At 42.9% G+C, this 26,015-nt stretch overlaps 1 protein-coding gene across 2 annotated transcripts in view; it reads left to right on the plus strand.

The window, feature by feature from the left end:
- The window catches only part of TGFBR2 (transforming growth factor beta receptor 2), an 87,145-nt gene extending 70,993 nt beyond the window's left edge, over nucleotides 1–16,152 (plus strand). For both annotated transcript variants that reach the window (XM_017521667.2, XM_017521668.2), the window contains 2 exons: nucleotides 10,403–10,530; nucleotides 13,413–16,152. In XM_017521667.2, coding sequence (XP_017377156.1) covers nucleotides 10,403–10,530; nucleotides 13,413–13,592 — 308 coding nt within the window. In that variant the 3' untranslated portion in view covers nucleotides 13,593–16,152. The remainder of the gene's footprint in view (nucleotides 1–10,402; nucleotides 10,531–13,412) is intronic.
- The last annotated feature ends 9,863 nt before the right edge of the window (nucleotides 16,153–26,015 follow it).

Genomic DNA, 26,015 nt, shown 5'->3' on the forward strand with positions numbered 1-26,015 from the left:
AGACAGATTTTTAGCCTGGTTTTAGTTTCAGAGATTTCCTTTCACATTTACAAAGTCCTTTAGAAAGTACACGAAGCCTGAAGACAGATACATTCCCTCCAACTGCCTGTATCTTTCTGCTGTCCCCACTGTAGCTTTTGTAGAAACACAGATGGAAAGACAGGTCTTGACCTCAAGAAGCTTGTAGTCTACAGGAAACAGTCATTTGGGTTTTTTCTTTCTTTTTTTCTTTTTAAAAAATTTACTCATGCAGATATGTTTCCTACCTTACAAATCAAATAAATAATGAATCCCTCTATTTGAAGTTAGACTTTAGTTTAAGGTATAAGGAAGAGGGAAGGCTGTAAAAGGTCTTTACTAAGCTCGAATTTTTGTAGTTTGCAGTACAACATATGTAATTACCATTTTTTTTAATCAGCAGTCTCATTCCAAAAAAGGAAACGTGCAATATGCTTACCTTTGTATGACAAATTATAGATGGACAGTAAAGGGAACCAGATCTCCAGGGTCCTCTCTGTAGCCTCTGAGTCTGTGTGTGCTTATGGGATCACGGATGGGGGCCGCTTCTCTGACATGGAAGGCTTATGATCTCACCCATGGAGCCAGCGACCAAGCACCTACAGAGAAGCCTACTTGAGAGGTATGGTGCACCTCGACTGCGTGCAGAAGGATGGTGGGATCCAAGTCTCCAGTGGAACAGCTAATCTACTTGACAAGTGTAGTGATCCACCCGCTGAAGGAGGGTAAATGTGGCTGTTTGGATTTCTTAGGATGACTGCCACGGGTAATATGGATGTAGCACCCCATCCTGTACTGGGAGAGTCCCCAGTTGTACTGAGGACTTTTTAAAGCTATGGAACATTGACCTTTCTGTTACCAATTGTTAATGAGCTATTGCAGAAGTGACTATTTGTTTTAGTTTCTTAGATGTTAGCATTACCCTACTCACTACTTGAAAAAAAACGTTCTAAGTAGCAGATGATCTAACTGAATGAAGTAGGATCCAAGCATTAGGGACAGAAGGTTCCACAGAAGAATGTGAAATCCCACCTCTCCTGCCTTTAAGCGACTCCTTATGTTTGAGCCCAGACTCTTCACATGGAGATTAAGGCTCCAAGCTCACCTCCACGCCCCCTCCTCATTCTGTGTTCATCTGTTCATCATCATGAATGTACTGTAGGTCTCACCTCCAGGTCATGCTGTTTACTGGCACTGGTACACTTAACTAGACCATTTTGAACAGGCAAGTGCAGTTCAGTTATGATAAATGCTTAGGAAGGGAAGGCAGCAAGCTCAAGGGACTGAACGCCCAGGTTGGCTACAGGGAGGGCAGTGTTAGGGTCAGGGAGTGAGAGCTGGGTCAGCTCCTGGAGGAATAGGAAGACTGGGACGTCCTCCTGAGTTACTTCTTATCAGCCAGTCTCTCCTCTGCGCAAGGGAGCACAGGGAAAGCAGAAAGAACAGCACTGCACTGGAGAAGCCCCACTTGTATCAGGTGAGAAAATAAACAGATGATAATAGAGCTCTTCAAAACTTAGGTGGTACAGCTTCATTTAGCACAAAATTCCACCAGGGAGCTTGGGAGATATGTTGCAGTTAAGTGAAGAGAGAGGTCAGAGAGAAAGGCTTCTTACTGAAAGTACATTTGGTCCAGACGAAGAAAGCCATAAAGGAATAACTACCACTTCTTGAACACTTGCTCCAGAAATTAACTCATTTAATCGACCAAAACACTTTGAGGTGTGGACTGTTATTAATCCCATTTTACAAAGAGCAAACTGAGGCCTCAGGAAGTGGGAAAGTTGTTGAGCCAGGAATCAAAGCCTTGTTGTCTGACTCTAGAGCTCGCAGGCCTTACCATTCCTGGTATACTGCTCTGGAGAATGTGTTTAAAAAATAGTAGCTATGACCCATGGAGAATGTGTTTAAAAAATAGTAGCTATGGCCGGGTGCGGTGGCTCACACCTGTACTCCCAGCACTTTGGGAGGCCAAGGTGGGCAGATCATGAGGTCCAGAGTTTAAGACCAGCCACCCAAGATGGCGAAACCTCATCTCTACTAAAGATACAAAAATTAGCCGAGAGGGGTGGTGGTTGCCTGTAATCCCAGCTACTCGGGAGGCTGAGGCAGAGAATTGCTTGAACCTGGGAGATGGAGGTTGCGGTGAGCTGAGATCGTGCCACTGCACTTCAGCGTGAGCAACAGAACGAGACTCCATCTCAAAAAAAAAATACACACACACACACACACACACACACACACACACACACACACACAGTAGCTGTGATTCCTATGCTCATTATGAATAGGGTAGTCAGGGCTACTCTCTGCATCCTGGCAGTTGATACGACGCCTTTCCAGCAGTAGCTGAGGAGACAGTCACACATTTGAGGAACATTTGGTGACAGCCTCACTTCTCCGGGTGAATCCCGGTTAACAGCCCCCAAGCCTGTTAATTTCTATAGCATGTCACAGTATTGATGCCTTAAAATTTGAGATAACTGCTTTATGTTGATTTCTCTAAAGATATATTTATTCATTCACTCACTCAAAAAGTATTTATTGTGTACCTATTGCGTTGCAGGCATTATTTAAAATGCCACGGATACGGCAGTTTAAAAAGCAGTATCTTTCCTTGAGGGACAGGAAGTCTAGTGACGAGCCAGTATTTAGAGACAGGTAGTGAACAAAGAGATATGTAATATAATGGTGGAGGTGGGTGGGGTGGATGGGATGATTTTAGAAAGAAAAATAGACTTGGGGGATAGATAACGAAAGAAGGTGTCATTTCAGACATTTTAATCCTCTGAAAGAATTCAAAAGAAAAAAGAAAACAAATCTTTCAGAATTGTTTGAAGTAAGAACAAGACAGAAGGAGGTGATTGGTGTGTTACTGTTTTATGAAAAAGGAGAAAATCCTTCTTCATGAAATCGCTGTTCAGCAAGGACAGAACTGGAGACTGGTTCTCTTTTACAAAGAAATCTCTGTCCCAGGCGTTCGGTCTGTTTGCTGTTCATGCAAGTGTTTGTGTGTTGCGTGGGAGGCGGGTGAAGGCCGTCCATTCAGGGCCCCCTTTGGTGAACACAGCAGGCACAATACTCACGTCATCCCCAGCCAAACTGGCCTACAAGCACACTGACTTCCACATCCCCAGTCATTTAGGCCTTTGAATAGAAGCTGACACACAGCAGCCAGCTGAGCAAGTATTTAACGAGGAGTAACACAACTCCAAGAAGGGGTCCTTAGCGTATTGGCAAGTTGCTGCAGCCTTGTGAGATGGAAAAAAACAAAGTGCAAATGAACCAAAAAGAAAGGGAAGGGGGTGGGGGGAAGAAAAAGAGAAAAAAAATAGGGAGGCGTTAGAGAGAAGGCTGAAAGAGACCAGGATTGAAACACTTCCTTTTCCTGGATTTCAAGGGATCATGGTTTGGAAAGCAGATATGAAAACTCGGGGGTACCACTTTAGGGAAAAACATCAACAACTTTGCTGCCCTGTGACGTTAAACTACAGTCAACGCAACAGCTGTGCACCAGATGCTGACTTTCTGAGGGATACCATTGTTGTCCCAGAGACCTCCCCTCTGAGTGCTGCGGAACTGGGAAGAGACAGGCAAGCAGAGTTTTCTCTCAAGAGCCCTTTGAAACAAATTATAAGAAGCTGCGAGGGCCAGGCAGTTGCGGGTGGCTTCCATCCACGAAAACACTGCAGGGAGAGATGGTGGGAGAGAGATGGAAGGAAGAGAAAGTCGTTTTCAAGCAGTGAAATAAAGAGGTTTATTAGAAAAGATGCTGTTTGAGGCACTCAAGGAGATCTTGAGTGTTCAGCTCTGCTTGTCTGGCTTCAGAAACAGTCTGAGGGTGAGACAAAGACTTGGCTTGATGAACTAATTCTGCTGTGTAGGCATATGTCTTGGGTGGAGTGCCTCCCACCCTGGAACAAGAATTTGAGTGCAAGTAGTTTATTTGGGAAGAGATTGCAGGGAATGCCAGGCAGAGAATGAGGAAATGAGTCAGGAAAGGGAAGGAAGCCAGTAAAGGATATCTTATCAAGCGAGTTACCACCATGGGCAACTGGAATGTCCCTGCATGCCGTGCGGAACACATGCCTCAGTGTCATGCCACCTGACTCAAAGGTAGCTGGGTGTTTATCTTTCCAGCCCCCATCAGTCTTTGCTGGAGGGTTCGTTCCCCAGCCCTCCTCGCCTGTTCCACCTGGAGTTGTGCCCACCTAACTGGAAGAGCCAGTGCAATGGGGCTGGGAGATGGCGGTGCAGCTGGCACTGCAGGGTCACACTGAATGATGGCGGGTGGCACGTGTGACTGTTCTCATTTTGTGGATACAGGAAGTGAGGCACAAACTCTCCACATCTCTCTTCCAAGTCCTCATACCTACTTTTTGAAGGAGTTAGGGCGGAAACAACAATACCTACGATGCGTATTGTTAGCTCTACCACTTTTTAAGTGCTAAACTCAGTCTTACTCTCTCAGCCCTTTGCTTTTTTCCTTAGCAGCAATTCCAGTTTTTTTAAAAAGGTGATTCTTATTATAGGTTAGCCAGGTGTAACATTTTCTGCAGACTCAGCCCACGCACTCCAGAACTTGCTTTCTCTGCAGTTCTTCACAGGAAAAGAGGCCCAAGGTCAAGCATCATTTGATCACATGTGCAAAGAGGAACTGCATTAATTCTGTTGCCAGCTATGCCCTGATCTGATGCCTGTGGTGAAAATGAGATTTTCATCCTTACCTCACCACCAGTCACATCTACTTCCCTAAACCCAGAAAGGACAAGTGTTTGGGCTTAATGTGGGTAAATAATAACAGCTAAGGAGAGGGCTGCTCTTTGTATTTTTTTTTTTTTACATAGCTTGTTTAGAAATGACAACTAATAACCTTCCACGGTTATATGCTGAGAAGGGCCCCATCAAGGAAGGAAGGGACACACTTGTCATGTTTGTGAAGGGCATATTCCTACTGGGGACTGCCCCAGCTGTACTTGTTCTGGTTAGGGGAGAAATCTCTGAAATGCTTGGCAGAAATGAGCAAACATGAAAGCTTCCTAAAAAGGAAAAGCAAATTTCTTCAGAGTAACAGTAATACAGTGTACGATTCTAAACGTTCTTCCTGGAATCCGGTGTACTCTTTGGGCCTCAGTTTTCTCAACTATAAAATGAGGATGTTGGATCACGTCTCTGAAGACTTTTTCAACATTCTTTGTCTGACTCATCTGAAACCCTTAAAATACGTTTAATAACTTGTGTTCTTTTTCCTGTGTCAAAATGCATCACACATTCCTTATGACGCATTTAGAGCGAATCTACCCCAAGTGTGGTCTTTGGAAGGTGCTGGGTCCTCAAACTCTCTGTTTCTAATTTGCAGTATAAAGACAGAAACCAAGATGTGTTTAGTAATTTTAATAGTTTGATGTTGCGACAACATTTAAGCGGGATTCATTTTTTTTGTAATTCATTTCTACTATATTTTACCAAAGCCTTTATCCCCAATGAATGGATGGCAAAATACCTTGGCTTGTATTAAAAAAAATAGATTGAGAAGTGCTCATTTATAAGCAATAAGGGAAAATATTTAATCACTTTGATTCTCGCTATTCAACCTAAGCCACTTTTGTGAAAGAAACAGTGGTTAGCAACTGGGGAGAGAGTTGCATTTCTTTATACATAATTATTTAGTAATTTCATAGTTTTAATTGCATAAATTTTCCAAAATAAAAATATTTTAAGCACTATCATGAAAAATAAATAAGATACACAGTTTGGACCCAATGATTTTGCCAAAGTGGATTAAACACCCCCGTCTCGAGCTACCTGAAACCCTGGGGGAAAAGTTGGAGTGTCAGAGGTCTCAGGCCATCCACTTGTTGCCAATCGCCAGCTCTTCCCAGTTTCCCAGGACTGCCTGGGTTTTGTTGCATGAGGTCTCATCCTAGGAAGGACCATTGGTATCCATCTGGCTGGCAGAGGGCTTTCTGCCTTCTAACCTCCTCTCACAGGGTTCAGAGTTTCACCCAGGTGTCTCTGGCCACCTTCTTCTTCTGCTGCTGAGTCAAAGCAAATGTCTGAGGCATTCTGAGGGATACTTACAACTTAGGAGCAATTGAGAAATGCCATCCAGGAGGGAATAGCCTCCATGTTACATGGTCATTCTACAAGTCCTAATGGAGGCCCTGGGAATGGCATTGCCTTAATGGCCATAGAAGGAAAAACAAGCAATGTTGCCTGATCATTGCAATTGAATAGCAAAGATGTTAACTGAGAGGCACGTGTGTAAACACTACCAAACATTAAACCATCTCCATACACATTGCAGGGCATCAGGAAAAAAATGGGGGTGGGAGTAGGATGTCCAACATGAGAGAGAAGGGTGAAGAAGAATTGCAAAGATCCATAGTTAGAAAAAAAAAAAAAGCAAACGTGTTTAGCTGTTTTGGAAAACCTATATTACATAAATAGGACATTTTTCAGAAGTTAAAGAAAGGTCAGCTTAAATCATGCGCACACTGCAGGTCCCCATCCCTACTCCTGATCTGAAAAACTAATATTAAAATATTGGAGTATGACAGTTTCGGTCAAATGATGATCCCGCCTCCCCAAACTTGTCAATTTTAAACTTAAGAGGAGCCAGAAGAGCCATAAATTCTCCCAGTGGGACACACAGAGCCAGTCCCTTTGCCAGCACCTTTCAGGCTACCCGTGACCTCCCTTCCTTGTGAAATTACCCAGAAGTCTAAGATGGGAAGCAGGCCTTGTATCCCTTGGGAATATTAGGGAGTCTTACAACTTCCCAAGATTTTAGGAAAACTAGGAAGTGACCCATTTATAAATCCCTTTGCTCTGGGAAGGGATTATTGCCTTTGTCTTCCTTTCTCAAAAAGCATTCATTAATTTTTCTTTAAGTAAAAATATGCCTAGTGCTGTCTGGTCTCATTCTCCATGAAAACTTGCTTTGATCCACAGAGCACTTATACAAAAATTAAAATAAATTCTGTAGTTTATGTAATTTGGAAGATTAGGACTTGAATTGAATGGGCTCTGGGTTTATAGTCTCAAGGACAAGACTTTTTCTTTGTTCTCAAGGACCGTCAGCCATGAGATTGACAGCTGGGTTTTTTCTGATCCCAGCATTTTCCTCCCCTGATGTTAGTCATGTCCTCCCCTGTCACTTCTGACCATGAGTATAGGGATTATTGTTGATGATCGGAGGAGAAAGAACTCTCTGAAATGCTTATTGGAAAGGAAGAAGCATGAAAGCTTCCTAGAAAGGCAAAGGCGTTTCATCAGAGTAACTGTAATACAATGTGAGATTCAGAATGTTCTTCCTGGTTTAGTAATTTCACCTTCACGAGAAGGGGCTACATCAAGGCTTCCCCAGGGTAACTTTGCAGCCACAGTCAGATTGTGCAGATTCGCTGAGACAAAGGCTTGGGGAGAAAGGAGAAAGCACTTCCTTGGAAGTTGTATTGGGCCAGCTTTTCTAGAAGTAGAGTCTGACACAGAGACTTTTATCCAATAATTTATTGAGGATAAAGCTCTCAGGAGAAGGAAGTAAGAGAAGCAGGAGGAGGCGTGGAAGGAGTTAAGTAAACTTGTAGTTCGAGAGCGGTCTAACCTCAGCCTGATCGCACAGGAAGCTGTGGAGAGTGTGAATTGCACCAAGAGCCAAGAGAGCTGGTCTGTTAAAATTCAACATCAATTTGTCATTGGCTATAGGCTGTCTGTGACAGTAAGGCAGTCATGTCCAGGAATCTCCAGGATAGGCATCTCCCGTCAGCCAAGGACAATCTCCCAGAAAAAGGCGAAGGTGTGAGCCCTTATGAGCCAACGCCTCATAAGGAGGCTATTGGCCCTAGCTTGGTAAAGGAGACCTCGGCAGGTACCAACTAAAATTGCTACAGAAGCAAAAACAATTGAAGATGGAAGGTCTGTGGACTGACTGTACCATATGTAAGGAACAATTTCCTTTTTATGTGTTCTTTACTATTATATTGTAGTACACACATCTCAAGGTATGGTATCAAGAGGGCATCATATTTGATTAGACTGGATTACAAGATAAATTTAGAGAGGAACATGGAGGTAGATCAGTTCAGTCTATTCATTTTATAGAAAAGAATAAGTATGTCAGAGTAAACACTTCCTGGAAACCAGATCTGATTCTCAGTTTTCTCTTTTGCTTGAATTCAACCCAACTCATATTTATTAAATTCTTACTACGTATAAGGCACAGTTATAGGTACTCAGCAGATAACTGAAAGACAGAAAATTAAGCCGCTGCCTTGGGCCTTAGGCATTTACAGTCTGGTAGAAGATAGGGAATAGAAGAAAAGAATAAGAGTGTAAATATTATGCAAATCACAATCCAGATCTCACCCAAGAGCAGTGTGGATTAAGAGCTTGGGCACTTGAAGGCAAAAGCATGACACACAGGAGGATGGTTTGTGCCTGTCTCAATGTGGTGGGAGGCCTTCATCCCAAATTCCCCTGTATTTAAAACTGTAAAAGAGAAAATATCCTGGCAGCTCTCCCATTTGGGTGAGGCTGAAGAAGATAAATATGCAAATAGGGTTCTGGGAAAGGGGAAAAAAGAAAACAAACAAAGAACACAAACGAGCCATCCCTTTTCAAAATGTCATCTTGCCATGAAAGCTTCTTCAATTCTTAGTCTAGAAGTGCAAATTTATTGAAAGTTTTACTCATTAAATAAGATTATTTTGAAGCGAAAGGCTAAAAATGCTACTTACTTTGGAGAAAAGTGTTGACTCTAGACCATTCTCTCCTTTCAGCCCAGATACGTTTTAGAACCGGAGTGTTTTCTGTCTTTTTAACTATCCTATGCTCCGTTGACAACTGTATTAGTCTGCTCATTTAAATTGATGTTTTGTTGTCTTGGTCGTCCAGAATTTATGTACTGCCGCTTTAGAGAGAATCTAAGATTCATTCATTCACTCACTCAACAAAGCATTTGTTGCCAGCCTGTTGTATGGGAGACCCTTGCAATTGTCACCAAGAATACAAGACTGAGACAGGGACTCAACTTGCATCCAAATGCCCACAGTCCAGTTAGGTGAAAAAAATAAGCAGGTGAATACATTAAATAAAATATGGTACATGCAAGAATAGAGCCCTGCCCAGAGCATCTAACCAAGATTGTCTCTAAGGATGTTCGAGGAAGTTTTTATAAAGAAATTGACCTTAGTTGAAGCCTGAAGCCTTGGTGAAGGGTTACCTCCTCCTCTATCATTTTCTTTATGGACTACACCATCAGAGGAAGATTATCTTTTTAAAATTTTGTTGATGTTATTGTTCATCTGTCCCCTCTGTCTTCCCACTAAAACAGCATTTTTCCTTTTTAAAAATCAGTGATATAATAAGGAGTCTTTGTAGACAAGTTTTTTGTTGTTGTTGCTTGTTTTTTATTTTTTATAGATACAGGATCTCACTATGTTGTCCCGGTTGGTCTCAAACTCCTAGACTCAAGCAATCCTCCTTCAGCTTCCTAAAGTGCTGGGATTATAGACATGAGCCACAGCACCTGGCCTGTAGACAATATTTTTTTCTAATCACTACTCTCCATGATTTGTTTCTATAGTAAAATAGACATAAAATTCATCTTAACCATCTTTCAGTGTTCAATTTACTGGCACTGAGTACATTCCCAGTGTTGTACAATGTTATTCATTTTTCTGTAACATTTTCATTTGCCCAGCTGAAATTCTCTACCCATTAAAGGATGACTTCTCATTTCCCCTTCCTCCCAGGTTGCCCCTGGATAATCACCATTATACTGTCTCTGAATATACCTGTTCAAGGTGCTGCAGATAAGCAGATTCATACAATATTTGTCCTTTTATGTCTGGCTTATTTCACTTGGCATAATGTCTTCAAGGTTTATCCATGTTGTAGCATGTGCCAGAGTTTCATTCCTTTTTATACCACAATACCTACATGACACTTAATACCCCATTTTAAATCTCTGTATATTCCGGGCCTTTGGAGGCTCCCGAACCATTGTAATACGTAAGATGTTTCCACTTCCCAAGAACCAGTGTCACCCTTTTGGTGCAGTATCACCCTGTAGAGAATGCCTGTGTTCAAATGTAAGCTCCGTGACCCTGTCAATCTTGTTGTCCACTCTGTCCCCAGTTGTTAGCATAACATGGAGCACACTTTAAGTACTCAACAATCAGTTGTGGAATGCTTCTCTAGCTCTTCCCCTAACCACTCCTTCCTTCTTATTTCAATCCTTTATTATTAAAATTTGCTCTTCATCACAGATGTATTTGTTACTTTGCGCATTAAGCTCCCCAGCCAGGCATCTCACCATGCTCATCTCTTTGGCTGCACATGCCACTCTTGGTGACCCTGTGTTTGCTGGCTTTCTTCACAGAAGTAAAAGATTATGAGCCTCCATTTGGTTCCAAGGTTCGGGAGCACCCCTGTGTCGAAAGCATGAAGGACAACGTGTTGAGAGATCGAGGACGACCAGAAATTCCCAGCTTCTGGCTCAGCCACCAGGTAAGGAGCGACTGTTGAGAAAGGTCAGTAAGATTCATCCAAAGTTGTCTCTTAGGTGACAGAGAGTTCTGGAATATTGGGCTTAAATCTGAGGGCAGGTCCCATTGTGTTCTACGATCCTGTTAAATTTTGTTTATAAAGAAAATTTCAATGAAGTGGATGACCCAATTATTATAGATTCCAACCAGCTGATACATACTCTGAGAGCTCACAAATAGGTATTTGGAGGGCGTTTGTCACCTTCTCCAAGCCCCCTTGGTTCTGGGTTAAAACATTTTGTTCGTAGCCTCTGCTACTTACTCACTCCTGGGCCTTCACGTCAGGAGTTTACATTTCATCCCCTCTGGATTCCAAATGTTTTCTTCCGGAATCTTCAGCTCCATAAGGAAATACTTAGCAGATGCAGAACAAGCAGAGTTTGTCAGGCAGCTGGATGGAGAAGTGACTGTGACATGCAGAGGGTTGTGGACAGGTGTCTGCAGGCTGTGCTCACAGACTTTGGAGGCCTCAGAGAGCACACGTGGGAAAGAAGAGACCCACTCCTCACTCTGGAATTAAGGAAAGCAAAGGAGAGGAGAATGCTGGGGAAGGAAGGAGAAACCTGTCTGCTGGGAACATCCTAACTGCCTCTTATATTTCCTTGTCTAGAAATGGTAGCTAAGGCTGATGATAGCAGGGCAGTCGTTCTGGACTTAGAAAGAGGCCGATCCAGATTGTTTGAGGGCACTTGGGTGAGGGCAGTGGTCAGAGAAAAAAGAGCACGATAGTTTGTGAGTGAAACAGAAGTGGTTGTGTGTCTGACACACCCAGGAATGCGCCCTTCGTGGAGAATGAGAGAGAACAGTGTGGCCCAGCTCACTGAGGAAACTGTTCTTCCTACTAACTAAACCCTCTTATTGCCTCTTTTGGATGAATTCCCTCAACCATGAAGGCTGAGGCTAAGTCGTAGGTTTCCCTAAGGGCAAGGCACAGTCAGATAAGAAACAGGAACAAATCAGGCACAATCGGGAAGACAAATGGAGCAGGAAGCCTGGTCTCTGCCAGTCCTGGCCCAGAGCCACTTCAGCAGACAGACCTTACTAAAGTCCGCGGAGGGGGTGGGGGTGAACCAGGCTGTGGTGGGTCACGGGCTGCTCTGTTTGGGCAAATCCTCTTTGACTCTAAAACTGTAAGAATGTTTTGCATACATTCTGAAATCAGAATGTGCTGGAGTGTTATGTTTCTTTCAAACCCTGTGGCCTCCTCTGCTGTATAGTTCTCGTAATGAAGCCATTATTCATGATGATAAAATTCTGAAAAGAATTTGCATAATACATTTTTTCTCATAATGAGGTTTGTTGCCCTATTGATTTCAAGTTAATGCTTAATATTTAATTTAATTTACTGCCTGTAATTACAGTGCCAGAATAAAATAAATGTTACTTGTATACCAACAGTAACACTCTACTCTTAACAGGGCCATCAGTCAATGCTGTCAATTAGGTGAATTATGCAATTAATTTAACATTATGAACTCATGGGGTGGGGAGGGAGAGAGAGAGGCTCCTAGGTGTGTTTGGAAAGTTGTTGGTATTAGAAGGCAAGTGGAGAAACTGCCAGTTCTCCCAGGTAGTTTAATGATTTGTCCACCCCGCTCCAGCCACCTGCGTGAGGGCTCGCCATTGGCAATGTTGACCTCGTAACTGGGGGTAGCACACTCTGTTTCCACCTATCACAGCATTTATTTAACTCCCGCCTGCTTTATTTCCAAAAAGGATTGGAAATGATAGCAAAAATATTTGCAATGCAAAATGAAAGTTAGGCCAGCGAGAGAAAACTCTTGCCACTTCCTGGGCAGGATCTCCTGGATGGGCTCCTTGGATGGGGCCTTGATTGGGTTGGGGTGAGCCCTATGAAATGGCATAGAAATGGCTGTGGGTCAGCACGCCTGACCCACAAAGGCAGCTGTTTCATAGGGTCCAACCTCATGTTGTGGAAGAGGAATGGAGCATCCCGGAAGTCATCCTTGGGAGCTCGTAGATGCTGCTCCTGAATCACGCCACAAGATGTGTGGTCTTTCCAAATAAAACAACGCCGAGGCCTGCATACAACTCTGACTGGGGTAGTCAGCCCTGTTCCGGCAGAACAGTATGTGTGACCCAGCTATATGACACTCTGGAAAAGGCAAAAACTACAGGGACAGTAGAAGATCACTGGTTACCAGGAGTTTAGGGGAATAGAGGGAGGGATGAATAAGTGGAATGCAGGGGACTGGCGGGCAGGGTCAGATAAACTACTCTGTATGATACTATAATGGTAGATATGTGTCATTATACATTTGTCAAAATCCATGGAATATACAACACCGAGAGTGAGCCCTGATGTAAACTATGAATTTGATTGATAATGATGTGTCAGTGTCAGTTCATCAGTCATAACAGATGTACCATGTAGACACATGATGTCGAGGTGGAGAGGCTGTGATGTGTGGGGAAGGGGTTTGTGAAAGCTCTGCACTTGCCACTCAATTTTGCTGTGAACCTAAAACTTCTCTAAATAGAAAGGTGTGAAAATGATATTAGGGGCCACGACATGGGGAATTTTCAGGTATTGTGAGTGTTAGTGTACCCCAGAAGCCCAGCAGAGGGTCACTGTGCTGTAGGCACCTATTATGATCAGGTAGTACCAGAGCCAACAGGTATGGCAGGTCTCCATCATGGCTGCCACCGGCACAACCCCCGCTTTCCACGTGGAACTGGCTGGCCTCCAGCAGAGGGCACTCCGTCAGCACACGTTAAATGCACAGGTACTTTTGGACCCTGCCCTCACTATAGCAACAGGGTCAGCAGGCCACCTTGCCCCTCAAGGAGCCCAGCAACTCATGGTGCCCTTTCCCACTACAGGGCATCCAGATGGTGTGTGAGACGTTGACTGAGTGCTGGGACCACGACCCGGAGGCCCGTCTCACAGCCCAGTGTGTGGCGGAACGCTTCAGTGAGCTGGAGCACCTGGACAGGCTCTCGGGGAGGAGCTGCTCTGAGGAGAAGATTCCTGAAGACGGCTCCCTAAACACTACCAAATAGCTCTTCCGGGGCAGGCTGGACCAAGTCCAAAGAGGCTGCCCCTTTCACCAAAGAACAGAGGCAGCAGGAAGCTGCCCCTGAACTGATGCTTCCTGGAAAACCAAGAGGGTCACTCCCCTCCCTGTGAGCTGTGGGGCTAGGCCAAAACAGCAGCAGCAGGGAGTGGGTGACATAGAGCATTCTACGCCTTTGACGTCGTCATAGGATAAGCTGTGTTAGCACTTCCTCAGGAAATGAGATTGATTTTTACAATAGCCAATAACATTTGCACTTTATTATTGCCTGTATATAAATATGAATAGCTATGTTTTATATATATATATATCTATATATTTCTATATCTATATATATATATATATATAGCCATACCTTGAAAAGAGACAAGGAAAAAGATCAGATATTCCCAGGAAATTGGTTTTATTGGAGAGCTCCAGAACCAAGCTAAGAAGGAAGGGACCCATGACAGCATTAGCATTTGACAATCACACATGCGGTGGTTCTTTGTAAAACAGGGAACTTTGCACGGGGAAAGAGGCTCATGTCTCACAGCCAGCTTTAACCACGTGGCACTTGCTTTTGCAAAATAATCATTCCCTGCCTAGGGGTTCTCTTCTGGCCATGGAACTAAGTACAGTGGCACTGTTTGGGGACCAGTGTTCCTGGGGTTCCTGTGTGCCTTTGTTTCTCCTGGACTTTTCAGTTAAGCTCCAGGCACCACATCTGAGGGGCTCCCTTAGAAACTCTCTCTCAGCATAGTTTAGAAACTCCACCCCATCTTTTAATACCTTAAAGGTTGTGAGCCCCACTTTTTACCTTCCCGGGTTGCAGAAAAATCAGAACAGATTTCCCCATCCATGCAGTTGCCCCACCATCTACTAATGAAAAATAGGTCTTTTTTTCATATTCCCCCTAAACTTACATTACTAGTCTCTGCTCCAGCCTTCATCCTTTCCTAAAAAGGAGCAAATCCCCACTCAAGGCTTCATCTTTTTCATTACTTTTTTCATTACGTTTGACTTGATTCTCTAGTTTTTTATTGAAACACCAATCAACAGGTTCCATCTTTCTGGGCTCCTGAGTGTTCAAGCACAGTGTGGCCGCATGAAGAGGCCTTGAACTGAGCAATACTATCACTGTCAGGACTAAGACCTTGGGAACTCTAAACATATGTGTTGTTTGGTCAGCTCAGCGTTTTAAAAAGTGAAGCCGTATTATAGATATTTGGAGATTTTGCAGAAAAATCTGGATCCCCAGGTGAGGATGGCAGATGGTTTTCAGTTCTCTCCAGTCCACGTTCACAAAATGTGAAGGTGTGGAGATGCTTACAAAGCTGCCTCACTCCTCACTGTAAACATTAGCTCTTCCCAGTGCCTACCTGACCCTAGTTCAGGAATTAAATCTGCACCTAACCGAGGTCCCTTGTAAATCTGCACCTAACCGAGGTCCCTTTTAAATCTGCACCTAACCAAGGTCCCTTAGCATTTATTCTCTGGCTAGATATGATTCTGACTACCTTGTCTGGTGTTAAGATTTGAAGTTGGTCTTTTATTGGACTAAAGGGGAACTCCTCTAAGGGTCCCAGTTAGCCCAAGTCTCTTTTGCTTCTATGGTAATAGTTTTACCCTCTGCATTGGAGAGAGGAGCCCTTTACTCCAAGAAGCTTTTCTCGTGGTTACTGTTCTCTCTCCATCACGCCAGCCTTCCCTACCTTTGCAGAAATCGCTGGAGGACTTGAATGTGGGACACATAAGTCCCATTTTGCAGTTAGGAAATTTGTGTCCACAAGGACAAGAACAAAGTGTGAGCTTTAATACTCCATAGGAAACTTGTTAACCAACAAAGAAGTGTCAATGCTGCAAGTAATCTCTTTTTTAAAACTGTTTTTGAAGCTACTTATTTTCAGCCAAATAGGAATATTAGAGAGGGACTGGCAGTGAGAAAATCAGCTCTGTTTGGATGCTGGAAGGTCTCATTTTATTGAGATTTTAGGATACATGCAAAAGTTTGGAATTAGGCGGAACCTCTGGGCACCCTGCTCCGTGTGGGTGGGCTGAGAGTTAAAGCCAGTGTGGCCACAGTCGCATAGATGTGCCTAGAAATTCCACTTGCACCGTTGGGCATGCTGATACCATCCCAATAGCTGTTGCTCATTGACCTCTAGTGGTGAGTTTCTAGAATACTGGCCCATTCATGAGACATTCAAGATTCAAAAGAGTATTCTCACTTCTGGGTTATCATCAGCATAAACTGGAATGTAGTGTCAGACGATACTGTGGCGTGTTTTATTTATGTTTTTTTTCTTATTCAAGAAAAAAGACCAAGGAATAACATTCTGTAGTTCCTAAAAATACTGACTTTTTTCACTACTATACATAAAAAGGAAGTTTTATTCTTTTATGGAACACTTCAGCTGTACTCATGTATTAAAATAGGAATGTGAATGTTATATACTCTTTTTATATCAAAATTCTCAAGCACTTATTTTCGTTCTATGCATTGTTTGTCTTTTATATGAATAAAATGTTTATTAGAGCGAATAAAGCAAAATACTCAGGTGAGCGTCGTGCCTCCTGTTCCCATTCCATTTGCCTCATTTGGTTATTTTGCAACTTATGTAGAAAACATGACCAGATAAATCATCTCCAACTTTTTCATACTTACCGTCTTCCTCAACTGACAGTCTCACACTCCTTAAAAAAAAGTCACAGAAGGCCAGGCACGCTGGCTCACCTCTATAATCCCAGCACTTTGGGAGGCCAAGGCGAGTGGATCACAAGGTCAAGAGATCGAGACCATCCTGTCTAACATGGAGAAACCCCATCTCTACTAAATATACAAAAAAAAAAAAAATTCGCTGGGCGTGGTGGCGTGCACCTATAGTCCCGACTACTTGGGAGGCCGAGGCAGGGGAATCGCTTGAACCCAGGAGCCGAAGGTTGCAGTCAGCTGAGATCGCGCCACTGCACTCCAGCCTGGGAGACAGAGTGAGACTCCATCTCAAAAAACAAGAGTCACAGAAGCTCAGTAATATGAGATGAAGCGGATGCCGCTCATGCCCTGTTCGCCATGCTGGCATTGTGGCATAATGTCCCTCCGAATGTCCAGAAGACCTCTCCCCACAGTCTCAGGCGCTGTCTCTATCCACATGGCTGTTTCTTGCAGGGATTTTCACAGCCAATGCTGCTTCTGTTTTCTCCATTTCTCATGGTAGCAAGCTGTTGGCTTTCTTCTTGACTCTTGTCATATTCCATGCTTCCCTTTTCTGCCCAGATACCACATCCATTTGGTGCTTTTAATCGAATAACCTGAATGGTGAGACGAATATGCCTCAGGAAATTGGCTCCAGGTCATTCCTTGTGACAAAGGGCATGAGATTTTCTGCGTGAACTTCATGCTACGTGTTTTGGAATCTGAGAGATTCTGTGGCTTTTCTCTGTTATCAGCTGAGCTCCAAATAGGTAATGTCATAGTGCCTGCACCAGGGTATTTCAACCTGAGCACTGCTGACTTATTTTTGCATTGGATGATTGTGTGTTGGGAGGAGGGAAGCCGTCCTGTGGACTGCGGGGTGTTTAGAACATCCCCGGCCTCCACCCACTAGATGCCAGTAGCACCCACCCCACAGCTGTGACAACCAAAAATTTTTCCCGATCTTGCCAAATGTCCCCTGAAAGACAAAGTCCCTCTCAGTGGATAATTACTGAGCTAGATGATGTGGTCCTACTGTGGGCGTTAGTTACAGTCTTGTCTTTACTAGTAGCAATTTTAGTCGTGACTAGCTGTAGAGGTCACTTGCTCCTCCATTTAGCAGCTTTGTGATCTCCGAGAATTACTTAACCTCTCCATGCCTCGGTTTCATCATGTATAAAATGAGATTTTACAAGCCTCATCCTATACAAGATACAATGTGGCAAGAAGACACACTAGGCTTTTGAAGATGGCTCTTGAACTTTTTGGAAAGCCTTCACTACACACTGGCCTATGTTAAGTTGGTTTAGTATGCCAAGGACTGCTTGGGCAAAGACGCCGATTTTTAGGTAAAACCTAGAGAACATTTACAGCAGAGGAGAATGGGCACATTCCCCAGGTCTGCAGGACAGGAAAGTGCGTGTCCTGTGTGAGCACTGATAATCTGAGAACGCTCACTCACCGAGTACTCGCTGTGTCATTGGATCGGATCCACCACTAGCTTGGTGAAGTACATAGTATGCCCATTTAACAGACGAGGAATCGTGTGGTCAGAGAGCTCAAATGAGAAGCTCAGGTCTCAGCAGGTAGAGTCTAGAGGCAAGGCCAAGTTGTCTTGGAACTGGAATTTGGAAAACCTGACATGCTTGGTTCTTTATTTCCTGCTGTTTCCTGAGGGATCGACCAGCCCAAGCAAGACCAAATGGCAACCCCATGAAGAAGAGCCCTGCTGCTGCATCCCTGTTGTCATCGCTCTCTGGGTCTCTGCTCAGTGGAGGCAGGAAGGATGCTTTTCCACATGGATTGCCTGACTTCCTCTGCATTCACATGATAAGTGTTGTCTAGATGCTTGCTGAGAGAACAATGGAAGATGAGTGAATGTGTGTAGACTGCGTTTCCTAATGTGTGAAATGTGTACTTGTATCTGAGATGATTTAAGATTGTGCCACCTTTATAAAAATAGATCCACCTTTATTTTAGTGGATCATTAACATGTATTAGAAAAATTCATTATCACAGTAGGTAAGCCTGGGCTTTCACAAATAATGTTGCTTGAAATATGGCTGAGATTAAAAATTTGAATTGATTTTTAAAATACATTAAGTAAATGATACTTATTCATGGCAACTACAGGAGGTGTGAATGCAAATGACTGAAATTAGGGAGCTCTACCCAAGGGGGAAAATTCATATTAATTGCTAACATTTATTGAGCACTTGGTAAAGGCCAAGCACTATACTTTTACCTTTTTTATCTGCTTGAAGGCCCTCAACAACCCTGTGAAGTATCTTACCCCTATCTTATAGAGGAGGAAACTGAGGCAGAGAGCAAGGTCTTGCTAAGGGCCACAATCGTTAGCATGAGAATTTGAGCTGAAACAGCTGGACTGCAGAGCACAGACTGCCACCTTGAACGCAAGATAAAGCTGGGTTGAGGGGGTAACAACGTGGAGCCTCTGGAGACCTCAAGGGTCTGATTCACCAGTCCAGAATAAGGAGGAGGCAGATGCAGTTAGCATTGGAGAGGAGGGAGTTAGCCACGAGGGAGCCCAGGGAGGAAAAGTTATTCCTCAAATGCACATGGACTCTGGGCTCCAGCCCAAGAGCTTCAGCCAAAACAGGAGCCAAGGTCTTCTAACCCCTCTCCCTTCTTCCACGCTCTGTTTTGCTGGGGTTATTTTAGTTCTTGCTACTGCAAGGTCAGGAACATTCCCAACTGGCAATTAGTCTCCAAGTGCCCTCAGCACGGACTCAGTCCTTTGCACCAGTCAGCATCCTTTGAATGCAGTCTGTTTTTGTGCCCAGGAGTTCCTATTTGCGGTGGCTGTTTTTATTTTAAGCTCTTTATGCAAATGACACACTAATGGTCCTGTCCTAAGGAAAATTCTGTCTTCAGGTGACAGGGAACTTTTCATTTAAACAAGTGTATCTGTCCTTTTCCACTGAAGCCACAACAGTTGGCATCTGCTCGTTTTGTTCATTTTCCTCCTCAAATAGGCTAGCTCATCATTGCTTATCACATTTCCAATTAGTTTCTTTTTTTTACCTGAATAATTATAGCTCCACACTCTGGGTTTGGGGCCATGCCTTTCAGGCCTACTTTGCAAACTGTGCTGATAAAGACGAGATTGTGAACTTACCCACATTACCTGGGCTGCCAATCAGCCTCACACGGTGTAATTTAATTCTAACTTACCTCCTGATCTTTGGTGCATTTAAAAATAACTTGTTAATAGTCTTCCTATTCTAATTAAGCTAAAATTGCACACACTGTGAAATGCTTGCTCTCTTGCTGTCTTGTGTTCTCTCTCTTTCTCTCCACACACACACACACACACACACACACACGCACACACACACACACACACCATTGATCCTTAAAAATCATTTCTGTAAACAGCCTGTGTAGCACAGTGCTTCTGAAATTCTCCTCAAAATCTTCCCCTTACCTATGCCCACAATGATAGCAGAATAAAATAACTGTAGCCCTGGTACCCTACGTTCATTAAAATATTCATAATAAATTGTCTAAATATTTATAACAAAGTGATTAAAAATTGGAACCTCTAGAACCAAATCTCCTTGGTTCAAATCCCAGCTCTGCCACTAACTGTAGCTTTGTGCAGGTCTTTTAACTGCTTTTATTTCTTGGTTTCTGAATGTGTAGAATGAGGACACTGATAAAATCTACTTGGGAAAGTTGTAAGAGTTAAATGAAATACTGAATTTTTAAATGATTAGAACAGAGACCAATGCAGGTAAGTATTTATTGCTATAATTCAGTTTTGCATTCTTTAAAACGAAGCTGTGTTGTTGCAATATTTTAAAGATATATCGTTCCCAAAATTTTTGGGTAAAATTTACTCTTAAGGAAGATGAGTCATGTTTAAGCCGTAATTGTGAGCAGACCACCCTTTTTCCTTGAGGGGCTTTCTTAATCGGGTGAATGGCATGGCTGTGGTGGGACATACAGGGCTCTGTGAGACAGGAAATCTGGGGGGGGCTGTCTAGCTCCATTACCACTCTTTTTTAAAAATGTATTTTATTGTGTTTTAGGTTTTGGGGTACATGTGAAGAACATGCAGGATTGTTGCATAGGTACATACATGGCAATGTGGTTTGCTGCCTTCCTCCCCATCACCTATATTTGACATTTCTCCCCATGTTATCCCTCCCCAACTCCCCACCCCCTGCTGTCCCTCCCCTAGTTCCCCCCACAGCCCCAGACCTCAGTGTGTGATGCTCCCCTCCCTGTGTCCGTGTGTTCTCATTGTTCAACACCCACCTATGAGTGAGGACAGGCAGTGTTTGATTTTCTGTTCTTGTGTCAGTTTGCTGCCACCCTCTTCTTTTATGGATTCAGTGTCTTGTTCTTTTGTTCCATGTGAGAATCATCCCTGCCCTGCCTACATTAGAAAGCCGGAGAAAAATGAAAGAGGTAAACACACATGGAAAATGTACTAAAATATTAATGCAAGGATGCAAGGTATAAGCTTTGCTGGCACATTAGCTCTTCATTCATGAGTAACGTCACAAGCATTTGGGAATACGTATTTTATGTAGGACCTATATTTTACATATATGCTAATCATCCTAGAAGCCCTGCAAGGTACATATTATTTTTTTCCATTTTTCAGTTACGGAAATTATCTAAGTTTACACAACTTGAACCCAGGTCTCTGTGAGTACAAAGCTATCTACTCTTCCAAACTGTTTTATCCGTATTTATTTCCTCCATCAAACATTAGTTGAACTCAAAGTGGTGTATCACCCAAGGTCGGCTGGCATCTTGACAGCAATAACTATGTGTTACTCAGCATCTTGCCACAGCGCCTAGCAAAGAGTGGAGAGTGTAACAGTCTTTCAATTAAGTTTTGCTGAAGAAATAAAGGCCCTTGGTCTTTAGAAATTCACAATTCAGCTGAGGTGACAGACACATACTAACCAACAACATAGCACGTGATCAGCATGTCCGAATCAGTAATGTCTCTGGAATAAAACAGCCTGTGAAATGTCTGACTTTCGCTGAGAAACTACCAGTATGAGTTTGACTGCTGACCCACATCTGCTTATGTGGCCGTAGTGCTATAGCCACTGTTGATACCCTGAGAGGACAGCCTTGTTCTTCCAGGGCTCTTACAACTCTCTTTTAAGGAGCTTTTATTAGATCCCTGGAGCTACTGTAAAACATTGCCCCAGGTTTGGAGACATAAACCAACAGAAATTTATTTATTATCTCACAGTTCTGGAGGCTAGAAGCCTGAAATCAAGGTGTCTGCAGGTTTCACTCTCTCTGAAATTGTTTATGAGGACATTTTTCATCTGATTTAGGACCCCCCTGGATAATCCAGGATGATATCATCTCAAGATTCCTAACTTAATTACATCTGTAAAATCCATTTTTCCTCATAAGGTCACATTCACAGGTTCTGAAGACTAAGGCATGGACAGATCTCATTGGAAGCCGTCATTCAACCCACTGCAAAGCGTTAGTCAATTCCCCTGGTATGAATGCTTCCACGATGGAAGGATATCGAGCTCAAGACTCTCCCTTGTTCACTTGAGGCCTTCCCAAAGATGACCGACAGCTTCACAGATTTTATTTAGTTTCATTTCCTGTCTTAATGAAAAAAAAAGTAGGAATGGCTATACTGTATAATGATTAAAACATCATGTAAGGATTACCCCTTATCTAAATGTTTGCCCATGCTTTGTGAACATCTATCATTTTTCCAGCAGTTACAATTTTTTCTTTCCAGGAATATGGGAATGAGGTGAATTTGACAACTTCTCCCCCACCTATTGTATCCTCTTTTAATGTCACCCTGTGTTTAACAGTCCCTGACACAATGTAGGAGCAATCCGTGGTACTCAAAGAATATTACAGAATTTAACAACAGTGCCAAAGTTAGGAATAAACTATGACTACGTAAATATGTATCTCTGTCTCGATCCAGTCTCTTCTCATTAGATTACGCTGGGCCACAGGAATACCCCGGGTGAGAAGGAAAAGTGGGGTTCTAGCCCGAGTCCCATTATTAAGTCTCTTAGCTCTATGACCCTTGGATATTCTAGTTATTATTACTACAAAACTTAGTGGCTTAAAACAACCTTTTTATTTTGCTCAAATTTTCTGCATCAGACATTTGGGAAAGGCTTAGGTTGGATGGTTTTCACCTGGAGTTTCTTCTACCATTGCAGTCTTTCTTCTGATGGCTCAGCTAGGCTGGATACTCCAAATGCCTCACTCTAGTAGTTAGTGCTCGTAGCTGACTGGGAGCTCAGTTTGGGCCATCGTCTAGGACACCTGCACATGACTTTTTCGGCTGGCAGTTTAAAGACAACAGTTCTAATATGACATCTGGCTTCCTCCAGGGTGAGTGTAGAACCTGTGGAAACTGCAGGGGTATTTATGACATAGCCTCAGAAATCATGTAGTATTACTTCTCCCATACTCTATTGAGCCAAGCAGTTGCAAGTCACCCAAATTCAAAGCAATGGGACCTAGCTCCCCACCTCTCAATGGGTGACGTGACAAAGAATTTGGGAGCAATATTTTAAAATCACCACATGTACTTTATACTATGTGAGAGCCTTATTCTTTTTTTTTTGAGACGGAGTTTCCCTCTTGTTACCCAGGCTGGAGTGCAATGGCGTGATCTCGGCTCACCGCAACATCCACCTCCCGGGTTCAGGCAATTCTCCTGCCCCAGCCTCCTGAGTCGCTAGGATTACAGGCACGCGCCACCATGCCCAGCTAATTTTTTGTATTTTTAGTAGAGACGGGGTTTCACCATGTTGACCAGGATGGTCTCGATCTCTTGACCTCGTGATCCACCCACCTCGGCCTCCCACAGTGCTGGGATTACAGGCTTGAGCCACCGCGCCCGGCCGTGAGAGCCTTCTTCTTATCTGTAAAATGGGACTACATTTCTCTAAGTCTCTTCTAGGACTTAAAGTCTATGGAGCATTCTCCTTTAATAATCTTAATTTATAGATACTTACATTAGTATTCATATGCCAATTCTTTTCTATCATAAAATACTCATAGTACATAGAATTTTTAAAAATAGAAAAAAAGCTCAGTTTCAATGCCTAAATCTTTATATATTTTTATATTTAGAGTTGTTTTCTGTGTGTAGTGCTTACGTGTCTCTGTGTGTGTGTACGTGTGGTGAACCTACCAGTACATCATTTTGGCATCTTTTTCTCAGAATTAAACAAGCCAGAAAGACATTCTAAAATTTTGTTTTTAAGGACCATCAGTTGCCGTTATAACCAAACATACTATAAAAACAGTAACATTTAATATCCTAATTAAATTGTAGTGGTCGTTGACCTCAGATTGCAAACTTGGGTGTGCGAGAAATATCTTTACTGTAAATCTGTTTTAATTTTTATTCTGAACCCCTGTCCTGCTGAATTCGTGGGAAATATAGCCCTTCATTTTTGAGACAACCTTCCCCACTAACTCTTGAGGTTATGTCATTCATCCAGGCCTCACGCAGTTGGAACAAAGGGGAAGGGGCTGAGGAGTTGTGATACTCAATTGTCCGTGAAACCGAATTCACCCAGAAATACCCATTATCCCTGTTTGCTGGGCTTGCTCAGGTCTGTCTCTCCTGTGGTTCCTTGCCTTGCAGGGAGTTTGTTACTACTCTCCAGGAAACAGAGTATCTCAGGTCTAGACTAGCTTTCTGGTACAGCATAAGCAATTTCCTTATATCCTCCAGGTCCTCAGGGTCCTGCCTGGGAGCAGTGGGCAAGCGCCCTCTGCTCTGAAGGTCACCACAACTCTCTCTCCCTCAGGTCCTACAGATTCCATATCCTCTGCCTTTTGCCTTGCCCAGGCTCTACTCCTGTTCTTTTCTCAATAGTTTTTGATAGCCTATCAATATCATTAGCAACCAAATAACTGCATCACTTCATCCTGAAACCGTCCCTGGGAAAGGAAATATTTACATTCCATCTTTCTACTGCTTCAGAGAAAAGAAGAACCAAATGACTATTTTTTCCACAATAAGAGTGAATGTTCACATCCTGCTACAAAAGAATACATCAGGCTAATTTACATGCATTGCATATCCTCTGGTATATAAAGGGAATCACGCTTCCATCAGATAGGTTTTTGAGTCTGTGTTCAACTGCTTCCTAAATCTCCTGGGTCTAATGGGAGAACAGCCTCTTTCCTGACTGATGACACTGAAGAAATGCCAAAGAAAGAGCAAAATGGCAGACTTAGAGTTTATTGCCAGGATGAGATAATACAGATTCATAATCCCGATGTGCTGTTTCACATTCAAAAGCTCAGAAAAATCGAAATAACTCCTAGCTCATTTGGCTTCTAAACCTGACCTGGAGTAATATGAGGCTACTTTTAAGTCTTGATTTATCACAATGTGGGTGCATATTTATATGTTATATACCAGAAATATTAGTATGATTGATTTAATAATATTAGTATGATAGGGAGCGTGACCTACTTTCTGCTGCAGGGTCTCACATGTTGGGGCTCAGAAAATGAAATGCTGAAATATGCTGCTTTGAACTTCCAACTGAGAGGACCTGAGGAACCCCAAATTCTGAGTTCCTTATTTGACTAAGAATTTCTTCCAGAAGACATTCAGTTGTCTTGCCCCACCCCACCCCTTCACCCCCGTAATTTCATCAAACAGAGGAGACTAACTCATAGGAAAGAAGATTGGAGCTGACTCCACACTTGGAGCCCATAAAGACATTTTCCCAGGCTATTGTCTGTTCTTCAAGCCCATTTATCTCCTTTAAAATATCACGTATTCCTCCTCAAAAATCGTCTATATCTTCCACTTTTCTTTCCCCCATGAAAAGTGTTGAGATTTATTCTGAGCCAATGTGAGTGACCATGGCCTGAGAATCGTCTCAAGAGCTTTTTCAAAAGTGTGACTGAGCTGGTCAGGTTACAATTTGATTTTATACATTCTAGGGAGACAGGAATTTTAGGTAAAATTATAAATCAATATATAGAAGGTATACATTGGATCGGCCTAAAGTGGTAGGATATCTTGAAGGCAGGGTTGAGGAGGTGCTTATAGGTCATAGGTAAATTTAAAGATTTTCTGATTGGCCGTTGGTTGAAAGAGTTAAGTTTTATATAAAGACTTGAAGTCAGTAGGAAACAAATGCTTGGGGAAAGATAAGGGCAGTTGTGAAGGTCAAGGGTTTTGGTGTGTAGATGAAGCCTCATAGATAGCAGTCTTCAGAGAGAATAGATGATAAATGTCTCTTTTCAGACTTTAAAGGTGTCAGACTCTCCGTTAATCTCATCTAGATCCAAGAAAAGCCTAGAAAGAGAAGGCCTGACTCTGTTAATGGAGATTTCACTCTACAAGTGAAAATTTTGCCATTTCAAAATATGTTAAAGAAATGTATTTTAAAGTAAAATATGTTCACTTCCTTCACGTGATGCTATACCAGTCAGGTTGGAATTTGGTGTCTTATTGCCATAGTCTGTCCACTCAGTTTGGTGATCTCAATTTTAATGTTAACGCTGGCCAGTTGTGCCTACACTCCAAAGGGTGGGGGTATGATGAGGCATATCAGATCTTCATTCCCATCATAGCTGGGAATTCAGTTTTTCAGGTTTCTCTGGGATCTCCCTAGACTAGAGAGGTTTTGATTGAAACTGCCTTTGCAAAGATTATGACAGAGAAATCTAGCATGGCTGATTCCAATTTGCGTCTAGCCTCACAACCTGGCT

The sequence above is a fragment of the Cebus imitator genome, unplaced genomic scaffold (genome assembly GCF_001604975.1).
Source record: "Cebus imitator isolate Cc_AM_T3 unplaced genomic scaffold, Cebus_imitator-1.0 Scaffold21, whole genome shotgun sequence".
Classification (NCBI taxonomy): Eukaryota; Metazoa; Chordata; class Mammalia; order Primates; family Cebidae; genus Cebus; species Cebus imitator.